The sequence below is a fragment of the Telopea speciosissima genome, chromosome 1, assembly GCF_018873765.1.
Source record: "Telopea speciosissima isolate NSW1024214 ecotype Mountain lineage chromosome 1, Tspe_v1, whole genome shotgun sequence".
Classification (NCBI taxonomy): domain Eukaryota; kingdom Viridiplantae; phylum Streptophyta; class Magnoliopsida; order Proteales; family Proteaceae; genus Telopea; species Telopea speciosissima.
Window position 1 is genome coordinate 3,831,203 of NC_057916.1, and position 21,548 is coordinate 3,852,750.

General features: G+C 38.3%; 1 protein-coding gene across 4 annotated transcripts; it reads right to left on the reverse strand.

Annotated features, from left to right (window-relative positions):
• Nucleotides 1-6,243: 6,243 nt before the first annotated feature.
• Nucleotides 6,244-21,134, reverse strand: LOC122648771 (splicing factor 3B subunit 4). Of its 4 annotated transcripts, none has more exons than XM_043842270.1 (4): nt 21,064-21,134; nt 12,406-12,617; nt 11,983-12,151; nt 6,244-6,336 (listed from the first exon to the last, which is right to left on the reverse strand). In XM_043842270.1, the coding sequence occupies exons 1-4, from the start codon at nt 21,095-21,097 to the stop codon at nt 6,308-6,310; spliced, it is 444 nt and encodes a 147-aa protein (XP_043698205.1). In that variant the 5' UTR covers nt 21,098-21,134; the 3' UTR covers nt 6,244-6,307. The 4 variants fall into 4 exon arrangements, with proteins under 4 accessions (XP_043698205.1, XP_043698129.1, XP_043698046.1 ...); XM_043842194.1 differs by having other exon boundaries at nt 6,263-6,336; nt 11,980-12,151; XM_043842111.1 differs by lacking the exon at nt 6,244-6,336 and adding an exon at nt 11,670-11,887.
• Between the last annotated feature and the right edge of the window lie 414 nt (nt 21,135-21,548).

The following is a 21,548-nucleotide window of genomic DNA, read 5'->3' on the forward strand; positions in this document are numbered from 1 at the left end:
TTCAGGATTGAAAATTGAAGTAGATGTTTATCAGTTTAGGTGTCTGGTCCCCCCACCCCCCCTTTTAATGCATATTTAACCATTGATTTTTCACAAAAGGAGATTTAATCCCAGCCTAAAAAGGGAGAAAAAATGCCACCCGGTCATGCAGCGCATGCTGCCTCTGTGCCTAGACACAGGGACTCGTGTAATGATCGTCGCATTCTCTTGAAAAATGGACATGATTAGGGGTGTGATGATCATTCTGCATGCTCCTGTGTCTGGGTGCAAGTGCAGTGTGCGCTGCGCAATCGACTAACCTTCTCTTTCCCAAAAAAATTATACGCAGCTACTTCAGACCATTCTTTTACATATCCAACAGTTAAAATGTCCTACGTGGCACAAGTAAATATGGGAACCCACATATTTTGTTCAACAAGAAAAACTTTGCTGCTTTATTGGTGTAATTTGTTATTTTTTTCTATGAAGTGTTCTTCGTGTAGCTTGTAAATGTTTCATGCCTTAGAACAAAGGGTGTGCTAGTTCCTCCCACTCTCTATCTCTTTCTCCTCCTCAAGGAAATTACCATTTTGTATCGAGGAGAGAGTTAGAGAGCGCTCTCAAGCAGAAAATTGGTTCCTTTACATTATATGAGAAAAAAAACATTGTCTGGTCACATGACCCTTGTACCTAGACACAAGAGCGCACTAAATTACCAGTGTCAATAATCTCATCCATGTTGATGCCTCTGTGTTCATTGTCATTGACCCCTCACATTGGTGTAGGGACCACACAACCAAGCATTGATCTCTTGCCCATATAATTTTTTTTTTTTTTTTTGTGGAGACAGGAGGGGTATCCGACTTTAGGCCGATTAAATCCCCCCTGGGCTCGTACATGACCCCCGCACCACGCACAAACCGGGAGCTTCTGGACCCTAGTGAGCCTCAAGTAGGTGGCCCCAAGAAATTATGCAGCGGCAAAGGTTTGATCACGAGACCTCACTTCCTGAGGCGGATTGCCCATATAGTTATATGTAGGAGGGAGAAAAACCCGTCATGATCACAGGATTAGTATAATCAATCGTGGTTATATCGAAGGAAAACTCTATTTATCCTCTTTTAAGATCTCTAGATAAAAATTTATGACTAAGTTTTCTTTCATTTATATACAATAGGGCTTGAGATGGACAGATGAGGGCATCAATGGTTTGGAAAACATACTAAAACCTTATAGGAGTTAGTATTGAAATCAGCCTGATAAAGCCGATCAATATCGGCACCAGACCGATACCATGAACTAAAACCTTAACTGCAAAAGATCATAATCGTTTTTTTTTTTTTTTTTGGGGTTTTAATTTCAATAAGGTTGGTTCTCAAATTTAATGTTGGCATCTAATGTTAGATCGGAAATTGACAATATAATCAGCAGCGAATTTGTCAGATATGCTGGAAACATTGTTCCCACTAGATCATCAGTGACCATGTGCATGGTCGGCTCAGATCCAATTTGGGTCGGAAAAGGCCTAGACCAATTAAAGGCAGTTGATAGGGCGGCACAAGCAGTTAAGTCCGGCTTGATTGCTTGAATGCCCATTGCCCAATTCTATGATCCGTATAAGAGCATTGTTTCAAAAATCGGAATCAGATCGGACGAATTGATAGATTTGGATAGGAGAACGTCAGATCTTGATCGATCTTGATTTTGGACATTTAAACCCAAAAACCATAGGGATGGATCAACTTGAAATTGACTACAAAGGGTTTCAACTCCAAAATCTGTGTTTTATTGTATGGGAAAAAACCCGCATGACTCCTACATCTAGACACAAAAGCACGTGAAAATACATGAGATACTTGCCCGTGTACGTTCCCATTGGCCAGCATGTCCATGTAGCTCTAGAGGCCTAGGCAACAATCTTTTTCTCTTAGTATAAGGACTGAGTTTCATTATATCGCTTAGACAAAAAAAAAACAGAGTTTCATTATATTGCATGTCAAGATATGAGCATATCAAAAAATAAAGGATGTTTGAATCATACCTTTATACGTGTATTTAGAATTTGACACCTTCTCTTAACTGTCCCTTATCTTATTCCTCAAAAGAGATCTTTAAGATGGAAGGTATAAAAGGGTTTTTTAAATAATTTAAAAACGGCATATTATTTTGTCATTGTCAAAAGATGTTATTGTCATGCATATTTACTAAGTATACATGTGAAATAACACTATTAATCCCATTGAAAAAAGACCTGTATGACATATCAGGGCAAAAAAATAAGATTACAAATTATTTGACAATTTGAGTGGTGTCAATAAGAGATTCCCTTCCACAAAAAAGTAAAAAAGAGGTTCTCAAAAATAAAACAAGCTTGACTATGACTTACTATAAGAATAAAAAATGTCTCTAAATGATATGAATACCATAAAAAATAAGAAAAAAATCCTAATAAAAGAGTAGATAGATCAATTATTTTCAATTTATGAATAAGATATGGGTGTTTTTTTTTTTTAATGGAAAACAAATATGGGCATTGTTGACCTGTGGATACATGATTGTATATGAAAACTTCCACTATATGAATTTTATATTAATCAAGTGAATTTACAAATGGGATTGGAATATTCTTCTTGACCACTTTTAAGGTGTCAAATAATTTATGACCTCACCCTTTTTTGTCTTTTAGTATGACACATTTTTTTCCTTTGAAATGAAGAATACTATCATTTCACATTTGTATTTGAAAAACATGTAAAACAACAATGTCTCTTGAAAATAATATATTATGATAAAAAAAAATTTATACCCGACTGAAAGCACTTTTCGAAACAAGATGAGCAGAGTTTAAACCGTAGATATCAAAACCAATACAAATTGACCTTATCGGGCCAGATCGGATGCTTCTGCCCCTCAAGATTTCGATATTTTTTTCTTTTTACTTTTTTGCCCTCCCTGGTTTTGTACCACTGATATCAACAATTCAACAATCTAATAGAGATCCCTAAATTCATTAAAACAATGAACAATTAGAAGAAACTTAGATGTTTTGAATACACTAATGTAGGTGTCATTCAGAAAATCTTCAGAGTATATTTCCATCAAGTTGATTGGTCATGTTGGTTATTACTAGGGGTGTAAATGAATAATCGAAATCTGTTTCCGTATTCGTTTAGCACTATTCGAATCCGTCCGAAAGCTAAACGAATACGGATAGGCTATAGCTATTTGAAAAGCTGTATTTACATGTAAACGGATAAAATATCCAATCCATATCCGTTTAATATTATCCAAATCCATTCAAAAACTAATCAGATGCGGATATCGCATTATTTGACTCTTGAATACGATCCGTTTACATCCCTAGTTATTACATCTGTATCTTGACCCGCTCCATTTCACATGCAAAAGACAGGACCAGGCCTGACTCCTGAGGATGTTATCTGCAAAAGATATGTTGGAACATGGGGCTCTGCAAACAAAAACCCTAAAATCAAAATAAATTTTATTAAAAAAAGGGTATCTAATAGGTCTTAGATCCTAACGTGGCAAACATGGAGACAACATAGGCTATGCTTTGTGTCTTGCATGAAATGTGCATAGATGTAGTGTAGCCACCATTGCTAAAACTATGTCGGAGGTGGTGACGAAACCCTAATTTTTTTTGCCTTTCATTTCCAATGTCCCCTTTCCTTATTTTAATCCCCCCAATGGGACAACAATGAGACCAACACAACATATAACATATTTTTTGACTTGTCCAAATTATTGAAGTCTCTCATAGTAATCCATTTGAAATCTTTTTTTTATTTTATGTATTCATGTGGGTCCCAAGATCATCATACGTGGCATTGGATGGATGGTGATCAATGGACCACGTCTCCCCAATACAGCTCACTCTATAGCCTTCCCAATTATTAGGGGAACCATCTAACCGAATAATATGCTGACGTAGTGGCATATCCTCCCTTGATTGGCCTCTATGTGGGCTCACATGAGCCTTTTGAGACAAATTGTAAGTGGGTTTATAAAGTAACTACATATAGCTGTGGTGGTGTCCATGTGTTCCAGTACAGCTTCTTCCTTTCTCCCTCTTCCTCTTCCTCTTCCTCTCCTTCTCACCCTTTGGTAACATATCTCACAACATGAGGCCATTTGCATTCCTCCGAACCCTTTCATCAATTCGTTTTCCAGTGAGGTTGTCGCCGGCTCCGGTAGCTCCTTTGCCACTCCGGAGCTCGTTCGATCGATGGCTTTCATCGGAGCTCGATGCTTTGCGATGTCATAGCGAAAAACCCAATTCCTATGCAAGTGCTAATTGGATGGTAAATGCTTTAGATGTTGCTTTGTCCACCCAAACAATGACGATCGAATCTCTTGCTAACGTTGTTTGTCAAGAAGAAGATCGGAAAGTAATCGAAGATTACATAGAAGACGTTGTGGAATTGCTTGATGCCTGCAATCGATTGCACGAGAGGATAGAGAGTCTCAAGAACTATATTGAGTCCTTGAAAATAGTCTTGCATTGCTTTGAAGGAAGATTAGAACCAAATGAGTCAGTTTTAAAACGTGCCCGAGTTGTACTTGACTCCTGTGAATCTATGGAGAAGAGATGTGCCGATTTAGAGAAGTGTAGCTCTAGCCTAAGAAAATTAGGTGAGAAGCTACCATTTTTTACACAAGGTTCCTCATCAAACACAAGTGAGATTGAGTTGAATGAGGTTCTAAGAGGATCCAAGGCCATTGCATTTCTTGTATGTGGATTACTTGGAATCGCTCTATCGTTCAAGTCGAAACGTGGATTGCCGGCGATTCAGACTCGGGAGACATCGCCATGGTCTGGTTCTTTGCATGAATTACACAAAGAAGTAAAGGAGGAGATGGAGAAACGAAGAAAATCCGGCGATTCGGGTTTAATCGAGTTGAGTCAAACGGTTGTGGCAGCTCGGAATTTGCGAGATCTAATGAAGAACAAGATGTATCAACAAAGTGATTTGAGAGCAAATGTTGAGGTATTGGATAGAAGTTGTGGGGAATTAGAGGAAGGGATCAAGCCATTAGAAGGAAGAGTAAATGAGCTCTATAGGCATTTGATTTCTATTAGAATGGCTTTATTAGGTATTCTCTCCCAATTATAAATGGTTTCAGAGAATCATTAAAGAGAGATTGTAAAAAAAAAACCAATTCATCCTCAATTTTGATGAGAAATACTATTGTATAGATTTTAGACTCACTAAATTCTTGTTGATCAAGTGTTATCATCTTCCTCAAGTATATCTAGTCAGTATTTCATATTGCTTGAATTCTGACACTAAAGATATCTCAAAAAATTGTCTAAATTGGCCACATAGAGTACTTGTACTAGGGGCGTAAAAAATTGGTCTGCACCGGTAGACCTGATCTAAATCGGTCAGGTGAAGAGCAAGACCAAGTTAACTGATTACTAAACGTGTCGGGCTCAAGCATTGATTAATTAATAACTAGACGTTCCCGGTGCAAAGTAGTAGTTTGATCAGGATTGGGACTGACCGAATACTATGACCAATCAATCACTGAAAATTTATAGCCTAATTAGCCCGTCTATGACCAATTTAAGGAGCATTAAAGACCAATTATTTAATTAACCTATTTAAATCCTTATTATAGCTCGATTACCTTGAGCCCAATCATGGACTAATGACGGATCGATCAAATAGGAATATATCCACGTCTTGGCCTACGAGGCCAGGTTACCTAGAAGCCTAATTACCTAAACAGAGAGAAACTACAAAGGGCCTAAAATTAGTGGGAACCAAATATGTCCAACTAAAGCCAACCGAGCTCGACCGATTGACACCCCTAACTTGTACATAAGTAGGTGATGTGATAGGTTTTTTACGGATGGATATCTAGAAAATTATCTAAATTGGCACATGTCAAATTTTAATCATCCATCACTTTTTCAGAAAGCTTTTATTTTTACATCATTTTCAAAGCTTTATTCAAAGATGTAAAACATAAATTTGTGTTAACCTCATTCTAAAGTTTATAATCTGATTCCTAGAACAAGTGGAACAATACAGAATCTCATTTTTCTCATATTTTGTTAATTTTATATTTGTATAAGTCGTAGTAGACCCAGGAGAACCTGAAGTGAACTTATTTCAAAATACACAATTCATTGTTTGAATGGAATTACAAGTATTTTGCTGGTGATTAGCAATCAGATATAAGCATAACCAAGGGTCTAAGATTCCCAGTTTTGTAATTGAAAACAAGGACCAAAAGCCATCTCACAATCTTTGATTAGTTTCAGTGGAAGTGACCACAGTCGAATTGATGGGGCTCTTCTTTATGGAGTACTTGTACATGGCACAGCATCTACAACATAATAAATAAATAAAGAAAATATTAGAGAGAGATGTTGGTTAGGATAAAATTTGAACTATACAAAGTCACGAGGGTAAAGTAGGCAAAACAAATTCAGTTCTTGAGGCTTACTTATCAAAAAGTATCATATATATGGTGACATTTTTATTTTTTTTTTGGTAAAAAAGAATTTATATATGTTGAGTGCCGACATAGCAATAGAAATCTTACATGGAGTACCCTTTAAAATTATAATGTTGAAAGATTTGGGAAAAAATTGTGACAAAATTGATTGGAAAATATAAAAACCCCCATATATCAAATAGGAGAAAGTTTTCCGCTAGCCAAGATGAAGAGAATCTCTTCATCCAAGGTATTTTTTTGTCTTTTAATGATTCTTCGAAGGTGATTTGAAGCTGACTCCTATAATACTAAATGCCATCATAATTCTTGCTCCCTCCTGGTCCAAAATATCTTATTCTTAATCCAATCAAAAGATCAGATCTCATGAATTATGAGATTTTCTCTTTGCCGTGGGTAATAAGAAAATTTTGGTCCTATAAAAAATGTTAAAAGAAAAAAAAGAAAAAGACAAGAGCATCTTGATGGATGGGATAGAGGGATACAGTCTATGAACTTGTACAGGACTCGAATACTTCGAAAGTAAAAAAATAAAAAAAAGAAAAGAAAATAGAATGGAAGTTTAAATGGACAAACAAATGAATACAATAAGAAAATTTGGACCAAAGAGACAACCCTTTAGACAATAGTTGAGCAGAAGGGGAAGGACACAAAGAAATGAGTCTTTAGATGGCCATTTTTGTTCCCATTTGCCATCACTTAGTATCTCAATTACCTTTTTTGTGTTGTTTGGGACATTTGAAAACGATTTAGGATGTACAAAGTGCCACTGGGCAAAGACAAAATTGAATGTGAAAATATTTATTTAACTTTCCAATAAGAGGGTCTCCTTTTGCCCTTAGATTCTTTAGTATTAGGGTAGCCTGGGTAAGTATATTGTAAAACAAACTGGTTTTGGTTAAGACTCGTTGGGGTAGGGGGAGGGGAAGTTGACTTGAGTGTGTAAATTTCCAACCATAAAATACATGTCATATAGAAAAATCAGAGGCAAACCATTTTATTCCCTTCATTCTATTTTCCCTCCCTTGTTATCCAGCAATTAAGCAAGGCCTTTTTATCACTTAAAAGCTTAGTTGTAATTTTATTTCCGTATTTCAGTTTGGTTGCAAAAAGCAAAAGATTTCTTTCACCATTGGAGAGAAAATTTCTTCCCAACTGCAGGAGTGACCATGTGATTGTACTCTTGGGTCATTATTACCCCTTCTTAATGTAATCCAATGGTCCCTACCGATGAGAGTGGATATGGAGATTCCTCTTCACCGTGGGTGCAGCGAAACTCGCTCCATTCAAAAACAAAAATTTGCCAGCTTTTTAGTAGTTTCAATGAAAATTTTTAATTTATCTAAGGGAAAAAGATCTCCACTTGGTGGTGTTTCCTACGCCCTCTCACAGGGCACCGTGACGCCTCTACCCCTTGGGTAGATACGTAGGCGTGCTCACCCATTGACCCAAATGCTTGTGTAAATACCATGCGATCAAGTAGAGATCACTTGCCCTTTATATAAATACGGGGAAATGGTAGCATCATATCGATCGTGGAATGAAATGGAATACATCTCATCTATTTGTTTCCATTGTTGATGCAACACCCACGATCCACCACGGCTGCGTCGCATCTCCCCTCCACCTTCCCTCTCAACAAGCTGTCTCTCTCTCTCTCTCTCTACAAACCAACTCAATATCGTCAACAAATCCACCTCGCACAAGATTTTTCTTCTTCTTTAGAATAAATAAAAAGAAATCATTAACTATTTGTAAATTGTAACGACATTTTTTCCCCCCTCGTCCGTTCAGAATATAATTGAATGGATAAATGTTGAGATTAAATTGTATGAAAATTACTATTGGGAAGGAGAAGGGGATAGGAATGAAAAATTAAAAATATGGAATGATTTGTGTTTAAGAAGGCCGAGTGAATGACGTCATAACTCAGACCTCGTTGAGATTTTCTTCTCCATGAACCTACGTCACACAATTTGTTTCCCTCGGTGGATTGATCGGAAAATCGGTTGCTGCGCTTCTCTCAAGCTGCGAGTTAGGATCTCGACGGCTCACAGCTGTCCAGATGGAATCCACTCTGTAAGACCCACATGAAGCGGATTCCATCTGGATGGCTGTGAGTTACCGTACGAGAACGGTATCCCACCTCTCCATCTGCAGATAGACGTCAAGACCATCATATTCCAATCGATTAAACAGCAAGGCCAATCTGATGTTCATTCCAAAAGGTAGGGGCAGTAAGGATCGGGGACAGTTGGCATAAATGGATCAAAGAGAGAGATAGGAGGAAGCCCAATGGCAATGGAGGAAGAGAGATACAACAGTTTGATGGAATGTATGGTTGAGATGCTTTGTAGTTCATCCAACAGTCAATAGAATGCTAGTGTGTAAAATTCCATTATACAACGCTAGTTTGTAGATTCCTCTCCCTATAAATATTAAAAAAAAATAGATAAACAAAAATGGATATACAAATTAATATATTTGGTTTTTATTACTATTATTATAAAAAAATGGATACACAAATTAAAAAAGGGTCACCAATAAACCCTCTCTGCTTCCGGCTCTACCCTAACCTCTCTCCCCTGTCAGTCGCCAACTAACCCTTCGAGGAATCAGTGAGTTTGAAGCCTTGGAGGAGCCAACAAGACCAAAGCCTTTAAGAAACCAACGAACGCATCCAATCTCAGGAACTCGTCATACCCAATCTTCAAGTATCATGGAACCTTCGACCAAGCGCAGAACAATCTCCGACAATACGGCTAGTCAAGCCTACCTCACAACTTCAACTTCTTCTCTTCTTCTCTTCTTCCTCTTTCCCCTTTCCCTTGTACATTCATTAGCATCACCACTGAATGGTCCTCCAAACAACAGAACCTAAGAGAGGAAAGTATTCTCTATCCAACATTGGTACAACTCCAACATTTCATTTCTACTTGCCATTGAGCTCGTCTCCAGGGAGAAGTGCGTCCAGGGTGCTGCCAGGGGGTATCCAGCGGCTGAGCTGTGCCACACACATCTCGGCACACACCTAGGGATGAGTGCAGCACAGCTCAACGGCTGGCAGCACCCTAGCAATTCCCTGCTCCGTGGAGACGATCCTGATCCGTAATTTTTTCCCCATTCTCTTCCCATTCTAGGGCTGGGTTGCTACATCTAAGTCAAAGTATTTCCAAGGAAGGTCACTGCTCCGCTACCACCCCCCACCACCACAGACCATAGTCTTCCCTCCCTGACTCCTACGAAACCCAACACCCCATATTCATAGGAGAAACTTTCCAAACTTCGAAAGCACTTGCCAGATCCATCACAATTCATCGGGCCCTTACCAACTCATTATCCCCTCCTGTCTTCCACCTCACTGAGTACTCTTCCTTGTTCCCCTTCCATATCTTCTCTAGCGAGACTGATTTATCACATTAACTGACGGGCCACTTGCTTATCAATCTCAGTCTAGGACCTTGTAGACCAATTAGATAATCTATCAATTTCGGTCGTGGCCCTCACCTATGCAAGACTGATTAAGGCTTAATCAAGACCAATAGGTTGACACCCCTAAATTTACCTTCTTTTTTTTTCCAGAAGATAGTTTATTCAAGAAACAAAATTAGAGGTAGGTTAATGGCCTTGATCTTACCCTTGACTCCACAAGGGGAGGGGTGTTTAAAAATTCTTTGCTCGGCTGGTAAAGTGAGTAAAGATCCATCTTTGGGTAGAATAGATGAGATGGATTATGTTCTATAGACAGTGGCTTTAATTTAAGAAGTAATAAAGAATAAAATTAATCTTAATGAGTGCAGCTCCATAATAAAAAATAGGAGGTTTAATCCCAGGTCGTGTAGTGTATAACTGTATGATGACTTGTGACTATAGGAATAATCACCACCCAGAAACTAGGATTTCTGGGTTAGATGCCATCAAATGGTATCAGACAGAATGTTCATGACCGACTATGTGGGCCAAAACTGGGAGTTGGAAGGAATTTAATGCAACAAAATGCTAGGAATGGAGAGTTTTTAGTCACATATCGTCCAGGTAGTATGTATTTGCTGGACTATAGGTTTAAGACACCATGAAAGGCCTCTCCAACCTGAAGCTCGGGTTTTGAGTTGGACACCACCATTTCCTTAACAGATATACAAGAAAACACTGAAGAACTAAGCTGTCAACTTCAACCTTATTTAGTTGGGTAATTAAAGTAAAAAATCCAAACCAACAAGGGTTAAAAAAGATAGGAATAAGAACAAAAAAGGAGGTTGGACTCTGCATCAACTCAAAATAGTCACAAATAATTACATAATAAATTTGAACTATAAGTCATGTTAATCTGTTTTAAAGGATACTTTGGCCCCAATGAATATAATATTTTCTCCTCATAAAAAAAAATAAAAAATGAATACCAGCACTAGCCATCCAAAAACCCAGCCAAAGGGTCATCAGGCACATCTGGTCCATGGTCAAAGTGTTTCAATCCCAATCGAAACACACATTTAGATCACTGGATAACCATGCATAACTATCATATACCATAATGAACAGCCAACATGTATTTGCCACAATCAATTAGTATACAGTAGAAGGATTCACAAAATTGAAGCTCCTTCCGTTGTTATAGGATTCACTGTGTTCACACTACCCAAGATAATTTCCCTTACTAATTTAACAAGCTGACACAGAAAACCATGCTCCAAAGAGTAGTTTTTACCTCAAGTGCGTGAACATGTAATTAGCAAAGAAAACTCACACTTAAGCTTACAAGTTCTGTAACCCTACTACTCACTTTACCCACAATGATGGAGAAGTCTAATTTAGAACTAAAGTCTAAGAAATCATACTCAAATGAAACGAACAAATCTAAACAAAGTAACCTCCTCATCAGAATAACAACATACACCACGTATAGGGACTACTTTGTTACCTGACTGGGTCTTCCTAATATGTAATCACAGAAGCAAGAGATTTCAATATTAAAAACAGAACCATCTTTTCAGATCAAATGCACTGGGCAAGGAGATTAATGTCATCCGACAAATCACCAAATGCAAACAGTACTAGCCCCAAAACCCCCAAGGAGAATAACTAGCCAACCACTTTACTGCACAGACCTGTCAATTGCTAACCTTCGACAATTGCCCGCTGGCCACACAACTGAGGTGATACCTACTCTCAGCACTAGCCAACAGCTTTACCGCTCTGACATCTATTGCCAACCTACTCTCTGCACTAGATGTGAAAGCTAACATTATCAGTGTTCAATCTCATTTTGGAAGGAAATTGATTTATTTTCTGGAATCATATGGTGTTCGTCCTGGACTATAGGGGCCAATACTACTCAAAGTTGCCCCGAATACCCTCCGACTGTAATCATAGTTCTTGCCGTAGAAATCTGATCTATATATGTTATATCCAGGGGGAGGAGGCTCTGTATAAAAGAAAGAAAAAAATCGTTGAACAATAAGAAAGAAAAGAACCATGGAGTTTCTTAGAAAGAGTAGGGAGCATGAAAGAACATATCACCTTGTGCATAATTTGGTGGGGTACTGCATGATGGGGATAACTTCAATGGATGCTGGAAAGATTCTGTACCATTAAGTTGTAGAGGGTGAAATCGTGGCTTAGGAACTGAGTTTAATGTAGGCGTGAATGGCGAGGACAAGTTCTGCGAGGGCTTATCTTGCCCAGATATCTGTTTCATAGCCCATGTTAATTTTATAGAATGTGAAACTCAAAACAGAATACAGAGGCCTTTATATATATATATATATATATATATATATATATATAACAGATCACTGAAAATCAGAATCCTAACACAACCAGGAAACAAAAACCATTTCTTCACTAACCATCACATATGCCTTAGTTTGAAATCACTCTTTTGCCAAGTTGCAGGAAAAAAAAATAGAAAAAATTTATAAATTTGAAGCAACAAGAACGCACCGCAAATTTCAGTGTCCTGTTGTAGAGAGTGACAAGGCCAGAGAAAAGCCGGACAGCATAATCTGCTACCTCCTCAGTTTCGTATTCTGCAAATGCATAGCCTTTGGGTCGATTGGTTTCCTTGTCTCGAGGTATGTACAAATCGACTACCCGCCCCACTTGAATAAGGATCTCATACAAGACCTTATCAGAAACCTTCTCATCCAGGTTACCTATTAAAGATTCCAAGTCAATGAAACCAAATAGATGTCTATAGTGAATGAATGTCAATAAGCCAAACCTATGTAACACAACTACAGTTGGAACAAAATGTGTATTAAAACAAAAGGGGCGATAGAGAGGCAATTAGAGAATTCAAAGTAAAACACAGATGATGAGCACACATTAGGGAATAGCTCATAGAGCAGCAGAATGTTACCAACTCAGTATTTTGAAAGCACTGCAACAGCCACAAATACTACCTTTACTACCTCAGTTAACACAAATAACCCCCTTACATCATTGAATGATAGATAAAATCAAGGTCATATAGAAGTTGACATCCGTATTACTATAACCTAAGTGCAGCTGCATGCCAGGACCGATACTCACAGAAAGACACAACTATAGAAGAAAAGACTCAATTGTGGACACTGATGGCATTTGGTATAACTTATCTAACGTGACTCTGAGGAGTTTCTTTTTTCTTTTTCTTTTCCCCTTTGAGACTCTAACTTTCTTCATTCTTTTTTTTTTTGGGGGGCTCTTTCAGAGTGTTTCTTTTCTCTCTCTAAAATTAGGAGGGTTTCCTACACCACAAGTGTGGGAACAGCAATTTTTTATCATGTTTGAAGTGTCTAGTGAGGCTCAAACTCTGTGAACATGTTTATGTCATTAGCTAATCATAGGTTAAATTTCAAACTATTCTGACACCGGTGCCAGCTAGGGTCCAAAACCCTAATTAGGTAATTATGGGCCCACTCGAAGAGATAAGATCTCAAGAATATAGTAGTGAACATGTTTATGTCATTAACTAATCATAGGTTAAATTTCAAACCATTCTGACACCGGTGCCAGCTAGGGTCCAAAACCCTAATTAGGTAACTATGGGCTTACTCGAAGAGAGAAGATCTCGAGAATATTGTACAGTGGCAATTCTGTGATTTCTAGACAGTTCCGGACACTTTTGGAAAAGGCAAACAGTAATTAAATTTGAAGGAAAAGGCCTACCTTGAAAATGCAAAGTTGGAATTGATGCAGATTTATCAGCAAACTGGGCTTCTTTTATTTGGAATAAGTCTAAGGTTGGGTTATATACATGTTGGGCCTTTAATCCCATGGGTTTTCTATGTAATAGGCCACTTTTATGGGCCTAAAGTTGGGGTGCATGAGTTGCATACGGGATTAGCCCCATACTTGGTTTATTTTCATGTTTTTAATGTTTTAAATTAAACCGGTCCAAAGCTGGTTTGTACCAGTGATTCAATTTAAGTGATTTTATTAGTTTTTTTTTTAGTTGTTTAGTTGGGCTGGATTAGGACTCTATTTTGAGTCTATTTCAGTTTCCTAGTCAGTTTAAGTTACCTAGTAGGTTAAGGAATGGGTTAGGCCTTTCCTTTTTAGTGTAGGAATCTAATTTTGAGTCTTTTATATAAGGTTGTAAGGGAGGCAAGTATTGAATACGAATTTGATAAATGAAAAGGCTTTTGCTTGCTACCATAGCTGCTGCTGCTCCTTGAGAGCATTGCATCCTTGTGGGTTCTATCAAGGTGGAAAGGATTGGTAGATCTCCAATCGACTCCTTGCATCGTGAAGATCAGGAGGGCTGCTACTTATCTCCTTGCATCGTGAAGATCGGGAGACCCCATTGTTCATCTTCAAAGCTGCTGCCATTGAAGATCAGTGTTCAAGTAAGTACTTTACAGTTTCAACAATCACCCTTCTTCTCCTAATCCTCTAAACCCAGTCCCATCAATCCTCATTGGCAATAGCCAATCATTACTACTTTCCTCATCCACCATTAATACCATAGAATCCATTAAAACCCTAAAAGGCTAAAACATGCAACTATTCTTCTTCCCTTCTAGAAGGTCACATGCAAGGTGATTTTCATGAGAATTCTGCCCAGCCAAATATGAAATCAGATTTGAAATCACATATTGAAACAATAGAGAAATTAAAATTTCAGCAACTAGAACATAAAGAATTGCTGAACGGAAAACCAGAAACTACTAACCTAAGTCAATGGTGGGTATAAGAAGAATGGAAGAAAGATGGATATGAACCAAGCATCTCACCTGGAACTAGATGAAATCCCATCAGCCCTACCTTAGAATCTCACCAAGGGTTGCTACCAAATTTTAAGATCAGATTTGGTATCCTGTTCCAGATTGGTACCCTGATACTATTGCTGAATTCTGTTGACATTTTGATGCACTTTTGATTACTCATTTGAGGCCATTAAAATCTGCCATCAATTTTCAATTCCGGAATTCCGTTTCAAGTATCCTTTTCCTACTAGGATACCATCATAACTTCAGATCAGACCTTTGGATCTGGGCCGGAGTTTCAGGCTTTATTTCCATCCCTAAGTCTGACCTTCAACCAGAGGTCCATCTAAGTTGCTGATTGTCTGTTATTAAATTTCTCTCAAATCTGGTTCTTTTTACTTCACTACGGTTTTGGATAACTTGGGATTTCTGAAACCACCTAGGAATCCATCAGAAACTCTCCTATTGATAGCTAACTCCCTACTGACAATTAAATATCAGATTACAAAAATAACCCGAAAGATAAAGAAATACCACTAAATGGACTGAAAACCAAGTTTTGGCCTGATTCTCCTTGACTTGGGCTTCCGAATTGGTTCATATCGGTCCAACCAGGCTAGTGCAATTGCATCAGACACTTCCACTGTCAATATAATGGTAAATGATTAAATTTGTTTGAAACATAAGGATCATTGAAAAAAGCACGAGCTACATGCTGGGCGATACAATTAAAACAACCACTAAATTTGACATATAACTTACACGGTAATCATTTCTCATTCTTTTTGGGGAACATTCATGGTTTGTATTAAAGTTTCAATGAAACAATTTCTTTTAAGAATCCAAGAACCTACAAGAATCACTCTAGAAGATCAGAAGTTATAAAAGAAATGGTTGGAGTAACTGGAGCAGCATTTGCCTAATCCCCAGTGAATGATTATGGGTGTCATTAACAGTGAGAGTGAAAAAGAGTCAGTTGCAGCAAAAACCAAAATGTTGGACGTAGAAGAAATTATTACTATATTAGAGATTGTCTCTAAGTTCCTCAAAATTCCTAGACCTGGTATCAGCTGGCACACTGACAGTTTTGAAGAAGAGAAAGAACAGCAACACAGTACCAGCACTTGGATTAAAAAAAAAAAACCTAGGACCGGGGCACAAATGCACAATTACTATTTGAACAAAGAAGCAATGCGAGAGGCAGATTCATTGTCATATCTGAATGAGTAAGAATAAATATTCATGCTAGAAGCACACACACACACAGAGTAACATGCTCACATTCTTTCAACTGACACCCTCAACCACCTTAACCACCTCGTCCAGAGGAGGACTAGTTTTCCCAGCTCACCATCAGAACCCAGGCAACCCAGTCCAAATTGTTAGTATAGAGGATCTTGCTATTTGATGTATGACAGCTAGACAAGTTTAGGGAAACAAGAGAATTCGAGGTTTAAAAGTTGTAATTGAGGAAGTGTTCATTAAGTGTTTTTTAAAATTTTAAAATTTTTTGTCCCAGAAACAATTAAAAAACAAGATTCAAACCCAAATGAAATATGAACAGAATTGTCTTAAGTTAGAAAAACTTGTCAATTCAATTGAAAAATTTCCAGAAAATAGGGAAATCAGGATCCAAGAAAATTTTTGATAAACCTCATCCCCCTCCCAAATATTAAAAAAAAAAAAGAGGGATCATTCGACCAAGGACTGGACTACAGTGTCAGACTGGATTTCTCCAATCAATTAGAAAAGCTTCTCTGGTTGGGGCGATTATGATAGTTACAAGAAAAAGTGCAGGTCTTAAGCAATGAATGGGGTATTTGGGCTCACAAAACGGTGAAAATCAAGGGTTACATTTGGGAGCACAAAAAGTAAGACAGAAATTTAGACCTATGAGAAACCAGATTGGAGGGTGGGGGTGGATGTCGAATTCAATTGAAGGGAAAAAATAAAGATTAAATAATAAATACAAGAAAATTAGTAACAGAATAAGAAAAGAAAATCCTCTGGTGTTCCAAAGGTTAGAAGGTCAGACACATAAGCTTTTCCCACTGCATCACCATTGGCAGTTATAGAGGTCAAAAATATCTAAATGTTTTGCAGACCAACAATTTCAGCAGTCGGAATAGACCATTCCTGGCAGTTTTAGAGTCAAAAGTATCTAAATGTTTTGCAGAGACCAACATTTTCAGCAGTCGGAATAGTCAATTCCTGTCAGATTAAGTGAGTTGACTGGTGGCAAAATTTCAGGAATTCCCCTTAATTGTTCTGGCAGGTTGCTAAATAGAACAGCATTTGAAACAAATTGCTAACTCCGAAGAAGAACATTGACCAGAACACATACTGAGGGAATTATTTCTATGACAGAATCAAACAAAAAATACACACGGATGTATTGGTGATCAGCTCTCTCCTGTGGAAAAAGGGAAATTCATGTTTTTGAGGACCTCTATGTGCTTTTGTAAGAAAGTGAAGAAACATACCCAAAGTCCAATTGAAATGGTGATCCATATTAAGAAGGATAACTGGTGAAGGATCCTGAGATTGGTCCCAACAGTGAAGAGGGTAGTAGTTTGTGAAGAAAGCAGTGGTTCCAATTGAGCTGGAGGAAACCATAGTCCAGAAACAGATTCAACTTCATAAACATGTTTACTTTTAAATGGAAAATGGTTTTGCTTCCCAATGTAAGTACAATGAGACATGCACTAAGCCACTAATATCCAAGGCCATCAGATACATGACCAAGGATTTAGGGCTCGGACTCGGGGATTAGACCGGCTACTGCCAATTGAGATACGACCTATACATCCTGAATCAACTATGCTGAATTTTGGCCATGTTAGTCCAAACTCAGGCACAACAGTGGTCCTCCAGACCTGTTTCAACAGAGTTTTGACCTGTTGGGGGGGGGGGGGGGTTAAGCAAGTTAACAGAGAATGATCCCAGTCGACCCTGAGTCAACCCGACTGATATGGCCATTGTGATCCACTTGACATAACTACGCATGCAGACCAAATAAAGTTACATGGTTTGCACCCAATCTGCACAGCCCAGGAAACCTTTCACCATTTTGAAGAGGGTCTAGAGAAAACAACAACAGGAATTACGTTGAGGTCTCATTCAACAAAATCTGAGAGATTTCAACCAAGAAAAAAGTATCACCAAAATCTTATATGCCAAGTCAACCATGACAAGAATGCCCAATAACATAAGTAGTAAACTTTATCTTGCAGACTGAATCAGATGGTCTGATCGCCCAAACCAAGAACCAGATAGAATTACAGGTGTGGAACTACCTGGATAAAAAACCCTGGCTGCAGAACAACTGAAAATTCAGAGAAATCATTCAAAATACTACACCATCCAGACCATTTACAGTTCACAATAGAACAGCCATCCCCTAGCTATCTTTCCAGATTAAAAATTTTCTCTTTTTTTTAAATTAAAAAAAAAAAAAAAAAAACAAGTCACTATGTGTCTCTAAATACCCTGACTCTCAAAATCTTCCCTAGAAAGAGAAACAGGGAGAATCTGAGAGAGCAATAGGTCTTTAACACTTATACAATCTAAGGAAAGGGATGAGAGAAATTGGAATTCAACCTGAACTACCCAGTCCAGAAACCAAATGGTTCAGCAGTCTGACCACAGTTACAACTGTTAGGGGTACGATCTCTTTGTATTCCATCGCTTGCATTAGTGGACTGATTCCGAAGGGCAATTAAGAGGCCGTAGGGCCCGAGGCCTTGAGGCCCAGAGGAATTGGCCCACCTTGCGCGTTATCTTCGTTACCGGGGGCTTCAGCAAGCTAGTGGGTCCATGGCGAGGGTTCGGGGGAGATACTCTAATGTAGATCACAAGTCCATATGTAGCCGCAGAAACAAACCCCAAAACCAGCCCAGCAAGGTTGTGGGATTCGATTGCTGTGAGAGGCAGCCTGGTCTGATGATATGGCAAGTTTTTGTTGGTTCAATGGAGCATCACCTAAGGCAGCCCCAGCCCAGAGACGGCAGAGAGAAGCATGAAGAAGATAAGAGACCAATACAGAATTAATGAGTGAAATTTTGAGGCATTCTTGCGCTCAATTATGGGAGTAAAAACCCTGTTCAACAGCTGGGATAGCTGTGGGTGAGAGTAAAAGGAACCGTGGAGGACGTTTGGGGGTTGTCGTCTTCAACCTCTAGCATAAACCAGAGGCGGAAAACCAAAACACGATGGGAGTTGGATCTTCCTCCACAGCACTCCGATGGAGCACAGATTTTGTGAGAATGTCGCTCTACTTCAGTCCTATGAAATACAGTCTGGTGAAACAGTACTCGATGCATCAAATTAACCCACCTGAAGTTGCTTCTCGAGGTAACCAGAGGTTAGTATTTCTCTCAACTTGATATTCCACCACAGGAAGTATTTGGGGACTGAGGTTTTCAGAGACTACAGTCACCTAGGGCTGGTAGTCCTACGCCTAGAAGATGGGGGGAAAAGAAGAAGGAATGAAGAAGATTAATTCACAACCATGGGGAACTGTTGTGAACCAAAACAGGGGATGGAAGAAAGAGGGAACCAGAAAAGAACAAGGAGAGAGGAATGAAGAAAGAGGAGAGGATTTGAATGGAAGAAGGGGGGGAGAAGGAATCACACAAACCAGACCACGCAGGCACACCATACAAACTCAAACTTCAATTCATTCTTTCAATCTGCCCACCGAATTGGGTTACAAGCATATATATAAAAAAGAAGTTAAGAGTTCCTTAATTGAAGTCTGAAACAGTAATAGAACTAAAATCTACCTCCTAATTACCTAACCCAATTAAAATGGAATCAAACTTTAAAATTAGAAGGAATGAAACTCTAGCCTAACTAAAAGATTACAAGATAAATAAAAACCCTAATAAACTACATATTCTACTGAACCCAAAAATCAATTGGACCCGGTTCTCGAACTGGGTTCTCAAACGGGTTCAAGCCGACCCATAAAAGCGCTCCTGCATCAACTGATCCTCAAGAGACATCTAAAGGAAAGGACCATGTTCAACAGTACAAGCAGCCAAGGTATGAAATGAAACTGCCAAACATGGTATATTCCTGATTCAAGAAAGATTCATCAAATCCATTAATGGTGCAGAGTGGTCAATTGCAACACATCCATAGTGCCCCATCTTCAACTCTGGTACTCTAACAACCACTGGTTACCCCACACACACAAAAAAAAAGGCACCCCACAACCCCCACCATATGTGTACTCATGCCAAAACCATTTACAATTTTAGGGTTTTCTGGATATTACAGCCTATGGATACTTGCTACACACATCAAGGAAAGTTTCAAAACCAAATGCCTGTGAAGACAATGAGAATCAATTTTGGAACCATTAAAAGAAGCAAAGAAACCTACAAGCATCTAGTACTTTGCTTCGAGAAATTGTTGAGAAAGCAATATTAATGTTAAGGCAAAAGTTTTTATGTATGACCGGCATTAAATATCATCAGATGAGCATAAATGCCCATCCAAAATGACTATAACCACCCCCCCCATTTATGAATCGATGCACGGAATTTCCAGTGCACAAATCTTTTCCCTTAATGTTAATATGTATAAATTAATTTGGAATGTTATCATAGATGACATAACACTCAAAGAGGAAAAGGGAAACAAATCAAAATGTTCAAAGGATGCAATGATAACTCAACCCTTCTTTCTTCTTTTTTTTTTTTTTGGGGGGGGGGGGGGGGGTAGCACAAGAACTAACAAATAGATCTTACAGTAAAATTCCAGTGACCAAGGAACATAAAATAACATGGCATGCATAATCTCTAGGAAACCTGAGGTTCAACTCCATTAATTTAAACTTCGGATTTCTATTACTATGACTAGAACAGACTGCAATTCATAACACCCAAAAAAAAATATTCAACAGTCTTGCTGTAATGCTATAATTCAGAGAAGACTATCCAATCTGCCTAACAATATACGGCCACGCAGAAAGCACGAGATTTCCCACTGATTCAACTTCATACAGCAATTCAAAGATATCAGACTAGGAGAAAGGCGGTTTTCATGATGGTAGAAGAACAACAATTTCTGATCTCCAATAAGGAAATATGTTACTAATCTCCATATTTTTCAGAGTCCAGACTTATACATGAGAAAAATAGTTAACTAAAAGACTAAGAAATCTTGATGCCGAGACCTACGTGACAGAAACAAATCGAACTAGAAAACCCTAGGGTTTGGCGTACCTTCAATATCAAGGGAACGTAAATTAGATCCAAGTACTTTGAATTATATTAAACATATTCAACATTACAGGAAAGAGAAAGAAGAACAATGAAAGCAACAAGAAAACAATGAGATTTAAGACAGAAGAGAGATCAAAACAAGGAAACATCAAATCAACCTCAGACATTAAACTAACCTATATATACCGTGCAACCAGGATTTCCTGGCATGATTGCTTGAATTCGAGCGACAAGGACGACGGGGAATACGCAGCGGTGGTCGACTCTCCTGTCGATGAAGAACTTCGATTCTAAATTCCTTTATCCAGAAGAAGTTTAGAAAGAGCGCGCCTCTTGTTCTTATATTTTCCTGGCGACATTATTAAACGGATTTCTTCGGATTCTTTGCCGCTTCTTACCAGCAAACACCACGTGTCTAATCTTGAGAACACCCGACCGCACTGGTGATGGACCCATGGGTTGGGACGTAAATGGATAATCGAAAATTCGAAATTCGATCCGCATTCGTATACGTTTAGGGACATTGTATTAGTTTAGAGATATCCGGAAAAAAATCTGAATACTTTGATAAAAATTCAGTCTATACAAATATTTGAATACTTAATAATAAAAAAATTAAGTAAATAATGAACTTGAGGGTTTTTGAAGATTCAATTAGTTC

Coding starts and splice junctions, on each gene's coding strand:
- LOC122648771 (XM_043842026.1), bottom strand. CDS start 21,097: ATGCCAGGAAATCCTGGTTGCACGGTATATATAG. Junction 12,152..12,405: donor ACAGGACACTGAAATTTGCG/GTGCGTTCTTGT, acceptor GCTATGAAACAG/ATATCTGGGCAAGATAAGCC. Junction 11,888..11,979: donor ACCAAATTATGCACAAGGTG/ATATGTTCTTTC, acceptor TCTTTTATACAG/AGCCTCCTCCCCCTGGATAT.